Here is a 17,030-nt window from a genome sequence, read left to right as displayed (position 1 = left end):
ATCATAACCTCTCTGCCAGGATTAAGAGGTGACAGAGGCCAGTATGCTGCATGAGTCTCTTTATATCCAAGCCAGCATTAAGCCCAGCTTGTCCTCCCCAGGAAAGAACATTGATTGTCGCTTTGCTTCCCTGTAACAGTCAAGCCAGTGTTGCTCTCTGGGCTTTGGGGGGTGACTTTCAGTTCAAAGACCTTAAATGGATTGGCAGCAGTGGTGAAGCAGGTTCTGCTGTCCTCTGTCCTTGCTCAGCTGCTGTAACAGAGTACTGGCTTGGGGCATCCCAAGAGACCCTGCAGCCCTTTAAAAGGACAAAGCTTTAAACCTATTCTAGGGAACTCTGATATAAGGGATGGCCCAAGTACCATCCTACCAGCAGGCAAAGGACTGAGGTCACCTCCAATGCTGTCTGGTCTAAGCGTTCGAATGAAGTTCGAGAATGGGTGAACTGCCACACCCTTCACTACAGCACCCACATCACTGTCAGTCATCCTTCCCAAGGAAGTCTCATTATACAGTTAGCATATGGCCCAGAGGACTTGCCCACATCTTTCCGGAGATCTGAGAGGGTTACACAAATCTCAGTAAGACATTCATTGGACTTTTGCACTCTCACTTTCTGGTATCTGTACAAGGGAGTTTACCAAAAGCTACCTGTAATAACCTGACCATTCTGTCAAGCCACCCAGGGCAAGTGCGGGCTCTGATTAGCAATTCTATTGGCACATTCGCCAGCCACATGAGTTCTCAAATGAACACCTTCGCAGAGGACACTGCTCCAAAGGAACCTGGCCTTGGAAACTGCACAGCTGAAGGGCATTTAGGAAGCAGGCCCACAGTTTCCAAACTTACTCATGATTACACAGAGCAAAAGCAGGACCCACACGGGCAGAACAAGAAAACGCAAGTACCTCTTCTCATTGGAAAGGGGAAGTTTGAAAACTCGGATTTTCTTTTAGACTTCCGGGAACAGTGCTCTGAATTATTCTCACCAAAAGGTTTTGCACTGTCCACCTGCAAAGGAAGAGTTAACAGTTTAACCCATCACAGCTTGTATTACACTTTCCTTGGTACCCATTATGCTCCTTTCCCAACTGCAATCGCCTGTTCTATAAGTTAGGAGACATGAGTAAACAGCCAATATGCAACCTTGGAGCACATGATGGGTTAGACCCACAGAACAACCCATGCCACTGACTTCACTGAGTCTAAACACAAGTGTACCAGCTAAACCGGACACAAATTAGTTCAGAAAAGAATTTTGGCACAATGCAACAGCTATTAAGAATTATTTAAAGGGGGGCAGCACTGCCAACATCCCATGGGGGTGCTCGTTCAGGTCCTATTCGCTCCACCTCTGATCCAACTCCCTGCTCATGCACTTGGGGAGAGCAGCAGGGGATGGCCCCAGTCCCTGGGCCTCCACATCCACTTGGGAGATCCTGAGGAAGCTCCTGGCTCCAGCTCTAGCCACAGAGGCCATTTGGTAGTGAACCAGCAGATGGAAGAGCTCTCTCTGGGTCTCTCAGTAATTCTTTCAAGTAAAATAAATAAATGTTTAAAAAATAGAGCATAGTAAATAAAATAATATTGCAGCTAGTGCTATAGTACAGTACAGATCTATCTTCCACCCTCTCTCCCTAAGTCTGTCTTTCCAATAAATATATTTTTTCAACAATATAAAATGTCCTTTAAAAATAACAAAACTTTAAAAACAATTAGTTCATAAGGTTTGAACTAAAGTTCTACTTTATAAAAATGTATATACTAAGTGAAATAAATCACGCTGTTCAGTCAGCTCCAATTAGTAATGGTTTTTTGTTGTTGTTGTTTTGCCAATTAATAGTATTTTCATGAACCACATTTAAAGACTGGTTGTGAAATTTTTTGTCAGATAGCTTTACACAGGCTACCAAGGAGAAAATATTTTGAATTTAAAAATGCTTTGAATGTAATGTTAATTAAAATGTACTGAAAAATCCATTGACTTGATGGGAAAAAAGAGTCTATGAATAAAAAACGATTCAAAATAGATCAAATTAATGACTTTCTGCTGGTGAGACAACAGATAACTTTTCCTTGAGCTTTTCTATATTTCCCATTACTTTTATAACAAATTAAGAAAACTAAAAGGGTCTGATTTGATTTTTGAAACTTTTACTTATTTGAGAGGGAGAGAGACAAAGGCGGAGACACAGCCTCCACCTGCTGGCTCACCGCCCAGATGCCCACAGCGACTGGGTGAGGGCCAAAGCTGGGAGCCAGGAACACCATGCAAGTCCCCCACATGGGTGGTGGGAAGCCAGTCATTCAAGTGATCTGGCAGGAAGCTGGGGTCAGGAATTGGACCCTGGCACACCAACAGGGGACATGGGGGTCCCTAAGGGGCACTTCAGCTGCGAGGTTAAACACCCACTTTCTGGAATGATTATCTTTGCCTACACTAATCCCTACTGGCAAAATCTAGGATGACCTTCATTAAGAAATTTTATTGCTTCTCTCCACACACCTTCCCTGTGCTTCCCAGGATGGCCGCTGACTGCCAGTCTCAATAAGAACACAGCTATCTCTGTTTTCTTTCGTCTGAATCAATGCAGGGTCCACACCAGCCTTGGCTACCTGTCTTCGACTCCTGTCACTTCACAGACTGCTCCGGGTAGTGGTGACTTATCGTGTGTCACCATCACACTCTGTTAACGAGTCCCAGACATTAAAACCTGGCACAGCTGGCACTGACTGAACAAGTTTTCTGCATCAGATACCTTTTACAAGTACAACTTAACAACAGTCGTTATTAGAATGCTGTTCTTAAGTGACATTCATTTGTACTTATAAACGAGGATTCCTTTATTCTAGCCTCTCACCATTTCCAAGTATTCTGAAAAAATCCCTTAGGGAGAGGGACCTGTGGCCTGGGATGCTCACATCCTGCATCGGAATGCTGGTTCAAGTCTCAGTGCTCTTTGGCACAGCTTCCTGTTAATACACACCTTGGCAGGCAGGCAGGCAGCAGACGACTCCTCATGAATTTTGCCCCTGCCACCCATGTGGAAGAACCAGGTTGAAATCCAGGATCCTGGCTTTCTCTCTCTCTCTCTCCCTCTTTATCTTCTCTCTTTCCTCACCTCTCCTCTCCTCTCTTCCTTTCTCTCCCACTCACCATAGCTATTTCCAGCAGCAACATTAAAAATCAATAAGAACTTTGGGCTCACGTGTCTAACCACAAATGGAGGTTTGCTTCCCGCAGAGATCTTGCAGTCATTTCCAGGGGTGAACAGAGCTGGCTGCTGCAGGAAGCAGCGTCGCATGCAGTACGGAGAAGGGACCCGGGGGTCCACGCTTGCAGGCAACTTGTCCAGACGATTTGTCTTCGCTACCATCTTGGTATTGGTATTATTTAAGGGGAATATTGGTCTACGTGATAGTGATAAAGGTCTTTGTGACTTATACTTTTGTTCCTGAAACAGAAAAAAATATTTTTTTAAAAAAATAAGAAAGCAAACTCAATCAGGATACAATTACTAAGCTAACTTTTTTTTTGAAAGTCAAAATTACAGAGAGAGAGGTGTTGCATCTTTTGAGTCGCTCTCCAAATGGTCACAGTGGCTATGGCTGGACTAAGCCTGGAACTCTATCTGGGTCTCCTTCAAAGGTACAGGTGCCCCTGCACTGCTTTGCCAGGTGCACTGGCAGGGAGCTGGACTGGGAACGGAGCAGCCAGGACTCAAATCAGCACTCCTGGGAAGTACAGGCATTAAGGGTGGTGGCTTAAACCGCTGCACCCAAAGTTGGCCCCCCAATCAACATCTCTAAAACCAAAGTAGAAGACGGAACATTTCAGATGTATACAATATAAACCTAAGAAAGAACATTTCTCTACTTCATGTTTTTAGTAGTATGAGCTTAAAATCACCGTTGGGGGCCAGCATGATGCCACAGCAAGTCAAACTGCTACTGGAGATGTCAGCATCCCATACAACTACTCAGTCCCAGTCCAGCTCTTTGGTAAGGGTCCTGGGAGGACAGTGTCAAATGGTCCAAACACTTGGGCCCCACACTCATGTGAGAGCCCCAAATGGAGTTTCTGGCTTGTGAATCAGTAAACAGAAGCTTTCTCTCTGTTTATCCCTCTCCCTGCCTTTCAAATAAATAAGTATGTATTTCAAATCTTTTTTAAAATCTTCTGTATTTATAACCACTCATATTACCTTGTATGTAAAAAGTTCATGGAAGGGGCCAGCACAGTGGCTCTGTGGACTGAACCTCCACCTACAGTGCCGGCATCCCAAATGGGCACAGGTTCTGGTCTCAGCTGCTCTGCTTCCAATCCAGCTCCCTGCTTATGCCTGGGAAAGCAACAAAGGATGGCCCAAGTGCTTGGGACCCTGCACCTGCGTGGGAGACCTGGAAGAGGCTCCTGGCACCTGGCTTTAAATCGGCTTAGCTCTGGCCATCGCAGCCATTTGAGGAGTGAACTAGCAGATGGAAGATCTCTGTCTCTCCCTCTCTCTCTCTTTCTCTGTCTTTTCAACAAAAATAAACAAACCTTTCAAAAAAAGAAAAAATGGCCATGATGACCAGTGCCTGGCAGCTGTGAGTGACAGATGTTCTGGCCTGGGACCCACCTCTGTCCCACCCTCGAGCCAGGACCTTGCTTACCCCAGCTTTCACGTAGTTCCCAAATACACTTAATAGGACCATCTCACATAAATGTTCCAAAAGGAAGACAAACAGTTCATGGAAACTAGAATTAAAGGTCAATTTAGTTTGGTGCAAAAATTTTAAAAATCCTTGCATATGAGGGAGTTTTCAAAAAGACATGTGAGAGAGCTGTGCATCTATTTCAAAAGTTTTTGCATTAAAATAAATATCTTTCAAGTCCATTTTTCCATGAACTGAAGTATACTTATTGTTTAACAAGTAGATCTGTGTGTATTGTAGATAGATAGATAGATAGATAGATAGATAGATAGATAGATATTTTGGCATGCACTTGGGTCCTGCAATTTAACTTCAATAAATTTATTACAGAGAAATAGGATGGCTGATTGTATAACTACCAAAGTGTTTATCATAGTTTAAGAATTAGGAACCAAGAGTATTGGTGAGCACGCAATTGCCCCTTGGCTGCAAACCCACCTCACCTCTATGATACAAGGCTTGGAATTCTGCAAGTCATCTGTTGCCGTCCGTTATTTTATTGCGCTCTGCCACCAGAGGGCACCAGAGGCAGACGTCAAGGCAGACGGAAAAGATGGGAAGGCGGCTGAATTTCCATTCTATTCAGCTCAGTAGCGCCTCAACACCCATTCTTTCCCTTAGTAGCAGCAAATAGCTCTAGTTTATAACTGTCTCCCCGCCAACAACAGGAGCAGCCTCTTTGCGCCCCTTCAGATATAACCAATACCAGCTGGCCAGAGCCACCTGCTTGCTCCCAAAACCATTCCCAGCAGTCCAGCTTCCTCAGAGTCCAGCTTTGGAATTCCCAGGAAGGCAGTGCCTTCGTGTCTGTAGGGTCTGTTCCTCAAGCTTCCAGACTCTTGACCCCAGCTAATTCCTGCAGGTCTTCTCCGTGGGTCCCTTCAGCATCCCCTTTATCCTTCAGTCCTCCAACCCCTGTTTAGTCACTTTTTTTTTAACACTACATCATTCTGTTACAGTAGCAATTGCAGTTGGATTTCCTAATTGGATCCTGACTGATACAACAGTTAAATACTCAACAAAAAGAAGATGACTGGACAAACAAGACCCGGTACACGGTGGAATACAATGAGACCATGAAAATCTTTCGGGCGTACAAATACTTGAGGACTTGAGAAAATACTCAATGACAATAGCAAATAAAAACAGAAGTGTCTAAGATAATAATGGAATACAGTATGACCCAGTCTTTTACAATAAAATTACATGCGTGTACAAAATAACTTTAAAAAGTCACACTTCTAAATGATTTTTAAAAATCAGATAATTTTTTTCTTATTTTGTCTTTTATACTTTGTTTTCTAATGCTGTAAAAACATGTGATATTTTTGGTGTTATTCATTTAGAACAGAAACATGGGGTGAGCAGTGGGTTCAGGAGTTAAGATGCTGTGTGGGACGTACACACGATCCACCATAGATGGCCTGGGTTCAAGTTTCAGTGTTGCTTCGGAGGGCAACTTCTGCCATCCAGGGAAAGCTGGATCAAACAGGCTCGCTCCAAGGTGCTAGGCTGTGCGGGTGTCGTTTTGTAATAAGCCAAGTTTGAGTTAAGATTCTTTCAATTTGGAGAGAAAATTCCCACTCTTTCTATCAGAGCTTGTATCCTTGTCATCACCATCATCAGTATTGTTGTTGTTATTATACTTACCAGAAACCTGTTCCTATGCAGCGGCACACACTCTCGGATGGCTGTCCTTGTAGCAAACTCTAGTTTGGGAGCAATACCCTAAAAATAAAATAGCACAAAAGATGCAAGTAATATTTACTGGACACACTTCTTTTTGCCTGTGTCACCCTGACTTGCAAAAACTGCTCCTTTGTGTGGTGGCATAATTCACACACATTATCTCAAAAGCCTGGGAGATAAGAACAGCTGAACACTTATGAAATGGTATGATGCACCTGACCCTGGCCTCAGGAGTTGGTATTTGCTTACTCATTTAGCCCCGATGAGACAGATCCTTGTACTCTCCATGCTCCGTCGATGCTGGAGAGCTGGATTGAGTTCTAGGCTTCTGTCTTCCAACTGGGCCCCTTGCTTGCCTTATAGCCATTTGGAAAATTAACCAGCAAATAGAGTGTCTTTCTATATTTCTGTCTCCCTACTTTTCAAATAAGAAAATGAATAAATTGATAACCTTAAAAATGATTCCATGAAATTAAATGATATTACCTGGGGGGGGGGCAGAGTGAATACAGGTTCCCCATCACCACCACCAATTTTTAAAAACTTATATCAAACCTCTGTTCAGTAGCTGTATTTCCAATGCCTCATTTTGTTTCATAAGCTGTTGCTATTTTTACCTTACCCTGCCATTTCAGTACTGCAAAAAGTTCACAGGAAAAAAATGGAAGTGATTTATATCCCAGTTGCTCCATTTTCCATTCAGCTCCCTGCTTGTGGCCTGCGAAAGCAGTGGACAATAGTCCAAAACCTTGGGACACTGCATCTCTGGGGGAGACCCAGAAGCAGCTCTTTGCTCAGGGTTTCAGATTGGCTCGGTTCTAGCCATTGTGGCCACTAGCGGGAGTGAACCAGATGGAAGATCTTTCTCTCTGTCCCTCCTTCTCTCTGTAAATCTACCTTTCCGTTAAAATTAATATAAATATTTAAGAAAAAAACTATGCATGGATCTCAAGAAATCTTTATACCAGAATGAACTTGTCCTTCTGAGTTTGTATTTTTGTCTGATGGAGGTAGGGGAAGAGGGAGAGAGTGAAGACGGAGCTGTCACAGGAAGCACTCTCACTGGGTGGTTCACACCCCAGCTGGGAGCCAGCAGCTCAGTCCAGATGCCCCACACGAGTGGCAGGAATCTTTGCCACAGTGTTCACGATCTGCATCAGTGTGATGCTGGGGCCAGGAGCCAGAAGTGGGTGTTGAACCCAGGCATTCCACTGCACCCGACACCTTAAACTTAGCCCTTACAATTCTGTTTTTCATAACCTTTCCAATTACCTTCATCTATAGTCTATTCTATTCAATTCGTCCAATCCTGTAAGGTTAGCTACAGTTATCAACATTTCATTTTGGAGACAATAAAAATTGAGCCGTGTGCAAAAGCTAGAAGTAATCTGAACGTTCTTCACCTGAGTAATTCATGTTCTATAATGGAATCCACTCAGCAACGACAAAGAATGGGTTACTGACACACAACCACGTAGATGAATCTCAAAGATTATTCTAAATGGCCGAAGTCAGTCTCAAAAATTACCTGCAGATGGCACCCTCAAAAGGACAAAAGTACAGTCTTGGAGAACAGAGAGATAAAGGGTCGGGGTAAGTGTGTCCATAAAGGGAGAACCTGAGAGAATTTAGGAGATGATGTCTATATCCTGACTGTGGTGGGTTTCACAGATCCATACATGTGTTACAATTCATGAAACAGTCTACCCCCAAAACACCATTTACTATATGATGATTTTAACTATTGTGCCTCTCAGAGATTTGAGGCTTAGGAAGACGCGAAGCAATTTTCCCAAGGTCACAAAGCTTAGAAATGGCGCAACAGGAACAAGATGCAAGTCTGATGTGTCCCACCGTCTCCAGTTGACCCCATCATCAGCTCACCTGTAGCCCCTTTGAGCATGAACCTCCCCCCACGAGTCCAGTGCCTCCACTGGCATATCCCTCAGTGGATCCCACTTGGTCATGCATTTCTTGTTTCAGGGATGCTTTTTCTTTCTTGTTTCCTGTTGAAATCCTACCCATTTCTCGAAGGTTCCTCACCAGGTAAACCCATGGTGCCTCAAGTCTCTGCTATCTCACTTTCATCGAAGGCATCTATACTCCAGGTATTTCTAGAAAGGGTTGCCACCTGCTGCAACTCTAGAGGAGAGGAAGGCTACCATGAACTGCATCCTTCCTATACAGGTCACGTGTATACAGGTGCTTTCACATGGGTGATCTTGTCTGTTCCTCGTACAACCTGTGGAGTGGAGACAACTGGATCCCCATTTTATACATGAGGAAAAGGCTCCACAATGTTGACTAGTTTGCCCAGTGTCACCCAGCTGGGGCTCAGTAGAACCAGTGTTTGAAACTCAGTCACAGGCCCAGCATGGTAGCCTAGTGGCTAAAGTCCTCGCCTTGCACACGCTGGATTCCCATATGGGAGCTGGTTCTAATCCTGACAGCTCCTCTTCCCACCCAGCTCCTGCTTGTGGCCTGGGAAAGCAGTGAAGGACGGCCCAGAGCCTTGGAACCCTGCACCCGCATGAGAGACCCGGAAGAAGCTCTTGACTCCAAATTGTCTCAGCTCCGGCCATTGTGGCCACTTGGGGAGTGAACCCGCGAATGGAAGATCTTCCTTTCTGCCTCTCCTCCTATTTGTATATCTGACTTTCCAATAAAAGTAAATGAATCTTTTAAAAATAAATAAAATAAAAATAAAGGAAGAAACTCAGTCTTACTCCAGAGCCCACTTTCTCTGCCTGACCAAGTTGCGGATGAACTAGCAAGCTTGCCTCCCACACATTCGCTCATCCTTGTGCACATTTCATCACTGTGTGTAACCAACCCTTCCAGGCACAACCTACTTCCTTGGATCAAGGGTGCACAGTACTCCCACAGGAGTGCAAGGTCTGGTCTGGGAACTCTGGGCTGATAACCACAGAGGCCCAGCTGGTAGACAGGGTCAGACAACCCAGGGGAGCAAAGGATAGTGAGTATACCAAAATGTGACTCACGCAGCCTCATCTCTTATCAAGACTGACCATGCCAACAAGAGGGGAGTGGAGAGTTCCAGGGTCTGCGGTGCTACTGGAGGAATCACAAGGTCCTCACAGGGGTGCCACGCCCCAGATGCCCCATGAGCCAGAAGTCAGCCTAAACGACCAGCCTCTTGAGGTACAGCCTTGTTGCAGTCATTGTATTGCATTACAGGGAGGTACTACTGACTCTCACAATAAACACAAATACTAGCATTCACGTTTGTTATGTACTTAACTACACAGCAGGCATGACTGAAAACAGTATAGATATGAGGATGTATATACATATGTGTGTGTATATATATATATATATATATATATATATATATATAGTTACATGTATTTACTTAATGTTTAAATTTATTTGAAGTGTATAGAATACAACAATTCCCACAACAAGGGAAAGCAATGGGATAATGGACTAGAATAAATAGGAGAGCAGCACAGAGAGGCACACAGAGCTCACCTGGTACCCACGAGCCGGCATGACACTCCATGCTCCTCCATCTGCAGGCTCTGAGGACATTCCTGCAACTCCCTGCACCACCGTCCCCACCCACAACATGGCGAAATGACAGTAGCCACCTGGCAAGATGAAGGAGAGCCAACCGTGATAGCCCGTGGAGTGAGCACAGCTCAGGGCCTGCGATTCAGAAAACAGAGTGGGCAACTGCTCTTCGTAAAAATCCTTACCAACTGGTTCATTTTGTCTGAGAGCACATTTGAGAAAGATGTAGCCCTTCTATTTTATTACAAATCACTTCAAACTATCATGTGATTAATTATAAGCATCGATACTTTATTTCTGGGACATGAGAAAGTTTCTACAGATGCTTAAAGCCTTTCTCTCATGATAATCTACTTTTACAAAAAAAATTCTACACACAATTTCCTACAGGATATATTCATGACTGATGCCCAGAAAGTTAACACTTGAGAAAACGATGTTTCTTCTTCTCTTGCTACTTAGCTGCATATGAGCCTAATATTCATAAAAGGCTTCTATTAAGTGGAGAATATGAGCAAATCAAAGACAATAGGGTGTCCCCTACCTGACCCTCATCCACTTCTGTTTCCTTTCCATTTATCAAGAGGAATAACCCAGTAACTCGAAATAATAGAGGCAGGCACCTCCCAGCCATGATGACTGTTATGTGACACAAAAAATTTGTAGACAAAAAACAGTGATAACAGCGGGCTTAACGCTCCGCCTTCTGGGATTCTGCTTAGGAGACTGTACAAAGTGTTCGCCATTTGAAGTGGCAGAATCAGAAACTTTCGTCGTCATAAGCATCCTGAACACAGACATCTTGTGTCTATACTGCTACCAACAAGGCTGAGATAATGCCACTTCCTTCAATACTAACAGCAGCAATTCATGGGGCAGGGAAAAAGTTGAATAGTCAATATGCACTTTATAATATACACAAATATGGATTTTATAATGACTATCCTTCTATTTAAACCTAAGTCTTATAAAACCTCATTCAAGTGCTGAATCTTGTAACATCCTTCAGCAATTAACAATAAGCCTCTGTCAATTTCCTCTTTCTAGTGGACATTAGAACACCTGCCTTGGCTAATAGGAAAGTAAATAAAATGTGTAAAAAAAAAGGAAAAATGGGAAGCAGAAAATAAAGGAACAGTAACATCACTACTATGGCTACTTTATTTAGTCACAACGGCAATGACTAGACAAATCTTTCTGTTAAGCTGCAATCAGAGGTTGAAAGAACAAGCCTTCTATAACTGCATGACAATACAAGCCGGGCAATGATTTAACCTGATAAGATAATGAGACTTCCATCTCTCAGCTCAACAGTGAGATCAGCATGATTCATTCACAATCTAGAGTTGGACACCCCAGCAGGATCACCAAGCAGAACTCGCACAGGTTCCAGCCGTTGGTCCATGAGAATGCTAGAAGGAATAACGCGTTCAAGTCCCGAGAAGCTTTCCCCCACACTGGAAGCCTGGATGGCCAAGGCTTGACTTACTGGAAAACCGATGGCTGTCTTCATGAGCACCTCCCGATACATCCCAGGGTGTGGCATTGTCAGCGTGGGCTCCGGGAAAAGAAAATCCCGTGTATTTTTTTCATAGTAAGCCAACTCTTCCCATGCTAGAAAGCAAGCAACAGCAAAGGCGTAAGTGCACATTTGTACATCCCTAGTCCTAACACAAGTTTGAACAGAGTTGAAGTGTATTTAATACAACAATTCCCACCACAATGAAAAGAGATGGGATAGTGGAAGAGAATAAATGTAAGAGATGCTTTGATACAAAACAGATGCTTTGATCCCAACAAAATGTCATTCCAGAAGAGAATAATTTCTACTTTTTACCTCATGGAGAATATTACATGGCCCCTATGCAATGGCTCAAAGGAGAAATCCTCCCCTTGTGAACATGGGATCCCATATGGGCACCAGTTCATATCCTGGCACCTCCACTTCCCATCCAGCTCCCTGTTTCTGGTCTGGGAAAGCAGCAGAGGATGTCCCAAAGCCTTGGGACCCTGCACCCATGTGGGAGACCCGGAAGACGCTCCTGGCTCCTGGCCTCAGATGGGCTCAGCTCCAGCCATGGTGGCCGCTTGGGGAGTGAACCATTGGACAGAAGATTTTCCTCTCTGTCTCTCCTCTCTGTATATCTGGCTTTCCAATAAAAATAAATCCTTCATAAAAAAAAAGCAGTTCTTGGGAGAAATATTTCCTTTGCTGGGGGTTGGAGGGGCTGTGTCTGGGCACATGGTCAGAGCAGATCACTGGTGCAGCATGTACTGGCCCTGTAGAGGTGGGTCCGCTGGCAGCTTCTCTGTCCTGAACTCAGAGCTGTGAGCCCTGTCCCATCCCAGCTCCTCTGCTGGTGGGTGTTTCTGAGCTCCCTCCTTTTCCATGTTGAATAGAACCAAACAGTACTAGGAATCAATATAATACTCCACCTGTAAAAAAAAAAAAAAAAAAGGAAAAAAAGAAAAGACAAAAGACAAAAGACAGTGGCTTGTAATAAAAATGGTTTGTGAGAATTCTGATAAATTCTTTGCTTTTTATCAGCTGTAGAAAACAACTGAAAGCATAGAATATCATGGATTCATTTTTTCTTCCTATTTATTCCATTTAATATGAAGTAGTCCAGGGGCTGAAGTCCTCACGTTGCACAAGCTGGGATCCCATATGAGCACCAGTTCTAATCCCGGAAGCCCTGCTTCCCATTCAGCTCCCTGTTTGTGGCCTGGGAAAGCAGTAGAGGACAGCCCAAAGCCTTGGGACCCTGTACCCACATGGGATACCCAGAAGAAGCTCCTGGCTCCAGATTGTCCCAGCTCCGGCCATTGTAGCCACTTGGGGAGTGAACCCATGGACAGAAGATCTTCCTCTCTGCCTCTCCTCCTCTTTGTATATCTGACTTTCCAATAAAAATAAATATTCAAATATAAAATTTTAAAAAGGGATTCTATATTTTTCTCTGTGTTCAAGAATATTTTTTTGCCAAAACTATTTTCATCTGATCTGAATGGCAGACAGACGGAGCTCTCCCTTCTGCTAGTTCACTCCCCAAAAGTCCCTAATAGCCAAGGCTGGAGCCAGCAGCTCAATCCAGACCTCCCCCATGGGTGGCTAGGAGCCTGCTACGAAGCGGTTAGCTGCTGCCTCCTAAATGCATATGAGGAGCAAGCTAGAGTGGAAGCAGTCCTGGGCCTTGAACCCAGGAACTCTAATTCAGGATACAGATGTCCAAAACAGGTCTTAGGTGCTGTGCCAAACCCCAGCCCCTTCCAGGCATCCTCCAGTCACAATGGACTGAGGTTGGCACCGCCCTCGTTTGCAAATTCTGTGCACAGCTCATGCCAGCCTTTCCTTTCTTCTGACACACTGCAGTCTTTCCTGGCTCACTCTGAGAGTCACCTAGGAGGAGATCCAGTTAGTTCTGCTTCCCCAAATGCATCTAAAATCTGTCCTCTCCCCTGCACCTTTAGGGCTATAGCCCCAATCCAATCCTCACTACTTTCCACACACCTTCACAGGGCAGCCACTGCTGTCCTGTCATGATCTCTCTGCTTTCATTCTTGCAGGTGTTTGGGGGCAGTAATGAAAATGCTGTTAGGGACACCCACATCCTGGCCGAGGCCTGGGTCTGCTCTCAACCCCAGCTTTCTGCTGATGCAGACTTTCAGAGGTGGCAGGTGAGGGCTCAGGCACTGGGATGCCTGCTGGGATGCCTGCTGCTCAGGCGGGAGACCTGGGATGAAGGCCCAGCTTCCTGGCCTTTAGGAAATGAACCAGAAGATGGTGCGCTCTCTCACTTACATGCGTGCTCGCTCTCACCCTCTCAAGTAAAATGAAAAAAAAAATCCAGTTGTGTTTTTGCCTGTTTAAACCCTTCCAGTTACACTTCCCATCTGAACAGTAAATGAAGTGTGAAAGAACTCAGCATTCTGAACGGTCTAATGGCATAGGTGGTGACATCATCAATGCCATCCATGAACAGTTTTTCCCTAAAAAAAAGAAATGAGATTTCAACAGAACTAATTTTAATCACACTGGCTAGAGAAATAGCTAACATTTATAGAACATAGCTAAACTGCCAACATGCTGCCAGCTATGGGATTTCAATTGATTCCCTCTCTGCAGATAAGGAGACCAAGGATGTGAAAATTTAAGACACCTGTCATGATGCCACATGGCAAAGCAGACATTCAAACCCAAGTTACCTAAGGCAGAAATTCTCACGCAGATGCCTGGTACATGTGGCTTAAGTGAATGGGCACCATTAAAAGCAGGTCTACACTGCCCTCCTGTGTCCACTGCTTTTCCCCACCCCTATAAACTGAAGAGTCAAAGGGATCCTTATTTCTTGGAAGCAAAATCCTTAGATTCTTAGATTTTGTAGGAAAGGGAGAGAGGAAAGGGAGGGAGGGAGGGAGGAAGGAAGGAAGGAAGGAAGGAGAAAAGAAGAAGAGGGAGAGGAAGATGGAGGAGAGGAAGAGGAAGAAGAGGAAAAGAAAGCAAAAGTAGAAGTAGAAAAGAAAAGGAAAAAAGAAGTAAAAGGCCATGCAAACCTTTGAATATTCTTGCTTGCATTAAGTCACCTGTGCTATTAACTTTATAGCCATCAAATCTTTTGCGTGAAATTGGTGTATTTAAAAGTGATGCAAATGGGCAAAGGAGATGAACAGATACCTCTCAAAAGATGAAATTCAAAAAGCTAATAGACACATGAAAAAATCCTCAGGTTCTCCAGCTATTAGGGAGATGCAATAAGACCATTATGAAGGGTCACCTAACTCCAGTGGGAATGGCCTACATACAGAAAGCAGCAAACTGTTGTTGGCCAGGATGGGGGGAAAAGGTACACTGATCTACTGCTGGTGGAAATGTAAACTACTACCACAACTTGGGAAGTCAGAATGGGGAGTGCTTAGACAACTGAGAATTCATCTACCACTCCTGAGAATATATCCAAAGGAAATGAAATCTGTGCTCGAAGAGAAACCTGCCACCCTACATTCAGAGCAGTACAATTCACATGCAATCAACCCAGATGCCCATCAACAGAGAAATGGATAAGAAATAGTACATCTTCTAGAAGGAACACTACTCAGCCATAAAGGGAAATGAATTGTGTTGTTTGTAATAAAATGGTCCCAGCTGGAAAACGTTATGCTTAGTGAAATAAGCCAGTGCCAAATATCATAGGTTATCTCTAATACAAGGCAATCAATAAGCAAAGTATAAAATATATATGTACACATAACAGCTATATATGTATACATATATACATGAACTACACAAGGGAGACTAGCACACTGGAAAGTAAAGATACTATACAGTATGTGCAACTACTTCCAAATAAAGTAAGACTCCCAATAAAATGTTTAAATATATTTCTAATATATTAGATTAGATTTTCCACCTTTGCCTGTACTTGTCATGTTATAATACATTTAAATATCAGAAAGTTCATCTTGTAACTTGTGCTAAGGGACTGCACTTTTTCTTTAACTTAGATACACAGAAAGAAGGAAGACAGAGAGGAAAATCTTCTGTCTGATGATTCACTCCCCAAGCAGCCACAACAGCCTGAGCTCAGCCGAACCAAAGCCAGGAGCCAGGAGTCTCTTCTGGGTCTCCCACACGGGTGCAAGGTCTCAAGACTTTCGCCATCCTCAACTGCTTTCCCAGGCCACAAGCGAGCAGCTGGATGGGAAGCAGGGCTGTCAGGATTAGAACCGGTGCCCATATGGGATCTATATTATTTGATAATATGGGCAAAAAATGGCAAGAGGGAAAAATGGGGAGAGTACAAAATTGGGTCAAATCAAAAGCAAAAAAAATTATTTTAAAAAAGCCTCAATGGCCTGCTAGTTTGCAAAACCTTATGGGACTTTCTGAAAAGCATTTACAAGGCGCCTTCTCTGTTCTATCTACAAAGAAAGCAATGCATCCGCCAAGAGCTTCTCTCCGCAGACTCACAGGGAGCAGGATTTGTGTCTGTCTCCACGGGTTGATGTGCCGAAGAGCCAACAACAAAAACAATGGCAGATGCCCAGACACACTGTACGTTGTTGGAGCCCTGCACCTGTTCCAGTGGGACCCACATCTGCAGGGCTGGAACTCTTTCCAAGGCCTCACCTGTCACACTGCTTAACCATGCTCTCCTGAGAACAAGCTCATACAACAAAATACCAGAACAATGCAATAAAACACACACACACGCACGCACATGCATGCACGCACACATATGTGTGGAGAGAGAGAGAGAGACTGAATAAACACGTCAGTAAAAATATCAGGAATGTATAACAACATGCAATATTTACACCCAAACACCATCCCACAAGTAATCAAAGGACACTGGCAGTCACCTGGTACAGAAAAAAGAAAACAGCGCAATATGGGAAAAATCCAAGTTTTGAAGAAGTGAATTTTAAACTCAAGGTCATCATAAAGCATACCTAAAAAGGAGAGGCTATAAAGTATGGTTAAATATATAAAGTATCCCACCGTGCGTAATTCTTTCAAAAACCTTCACAACCTGTTCAAAAGGTAAAAACTAAAATCATCTTTTCAGTTCCTCAGAGAGGTAAGAACAGTTAACCATAAGACCCACAAATTCTACTCGTGCCTTGTACGTTGAATGCCACCTTACCTGGAGGCACTAGTTGAATTAATTCAAACCTGGTTAGGAAGCCTAAAAGCGAAAAAAAAATTGTATTTTAATACTTCAGAAAACTGCCATTTCACATGAATGAGTCTAAAATTGCCATAACACTCCATTTGCATCAATAACAATAATCCTAAATGAGATCAGTAACATAAGACTTAATAAATAGAAATGAAGTAACTAAACAATAAAAGTAACATTTGCCACCTGAAAAAGTATTGACGTAAGTAATGCAATATTTTCTCTTACAAGTACTTTCACCAAAAAAAGTACCTTTGCAGAACACTGAAGTAACCTGGAACCTTTCAACTTCAAAATTCACAATCTAATTTTTAGCCATTAACAATCTTACTTTAAAAATGTGCTTTGTGATCACAAATTAGATTTGGAACGTAACTTTTAAAATTTTTTTTTAGTTTAAAATACACTAGAAACAGATTATAATGATAA

The 17,030-nt window shown here is 43.5% G+C and overlaps 1 protein-coding gene across 6 annotated transcripts in view; it reads right to left on the bottom strand.

Annotated features, from left to right (window-relative positions):
- SPATA6L (spermatogenesis associated 6 like) overlaps window positions 1–17,030 on the bottom strand; it is a 36,137-nt gene that overhangs the window by 9,804 nt on the left and 9,303 nt on the right. For 5 of the 6 annotated variants that reach the window (XR_009244448.1, XM_058657408.1, XM_058657409.1 and 2 more), the window contains 5 exons: window positions 16,566–16,607; window positions 11,411–11,535; window positions 6,349–6,426; window positions 3,210–3,455; window positions 909–1,011 (listed from right to left, as the gene is read on the bottom strand). Coding sequence is in view for 5 of the 6 variants with exons in the window: in XM_058657408.1 (XP_058513391.1) it covers window positions 909–1,011; window positions 3,210–3,455; window positions 6,349–6,426; window positions 11,411–11,535; window positions 16,566–16,607 (594 nt within the window). In the remaining variant the exon portion in view is untranslated. The remainder of the gene's footprint in view (window positions 1–908; window positions 1,012–3,209; window positions 3,456–6,348; window positions 6,427–11,410; window positions 11,536–16,565; window positions 16,608–17,030) is intronic. The other variant, XM_058657406.1, reaches the window with a different exon arrangement.

Source organism: Ochotona princeps, chromosome 31, assembly GCF_030435755.1.
Source record: "Ochotona princeps isolate mOchPri1 chromosome 31, mOchPri1.hap1, whole genome shotgun sequence".
NCBI classification, from domain to species: Eukaryota; Metazoa; Chordata; class Mammalia; order Lagomorpha; family Ochotonidae; genus Ochotona; species Ochotona princeps.
This window is presented reverse-complemented; position numbering and strand designations above follow the sequence as displayed.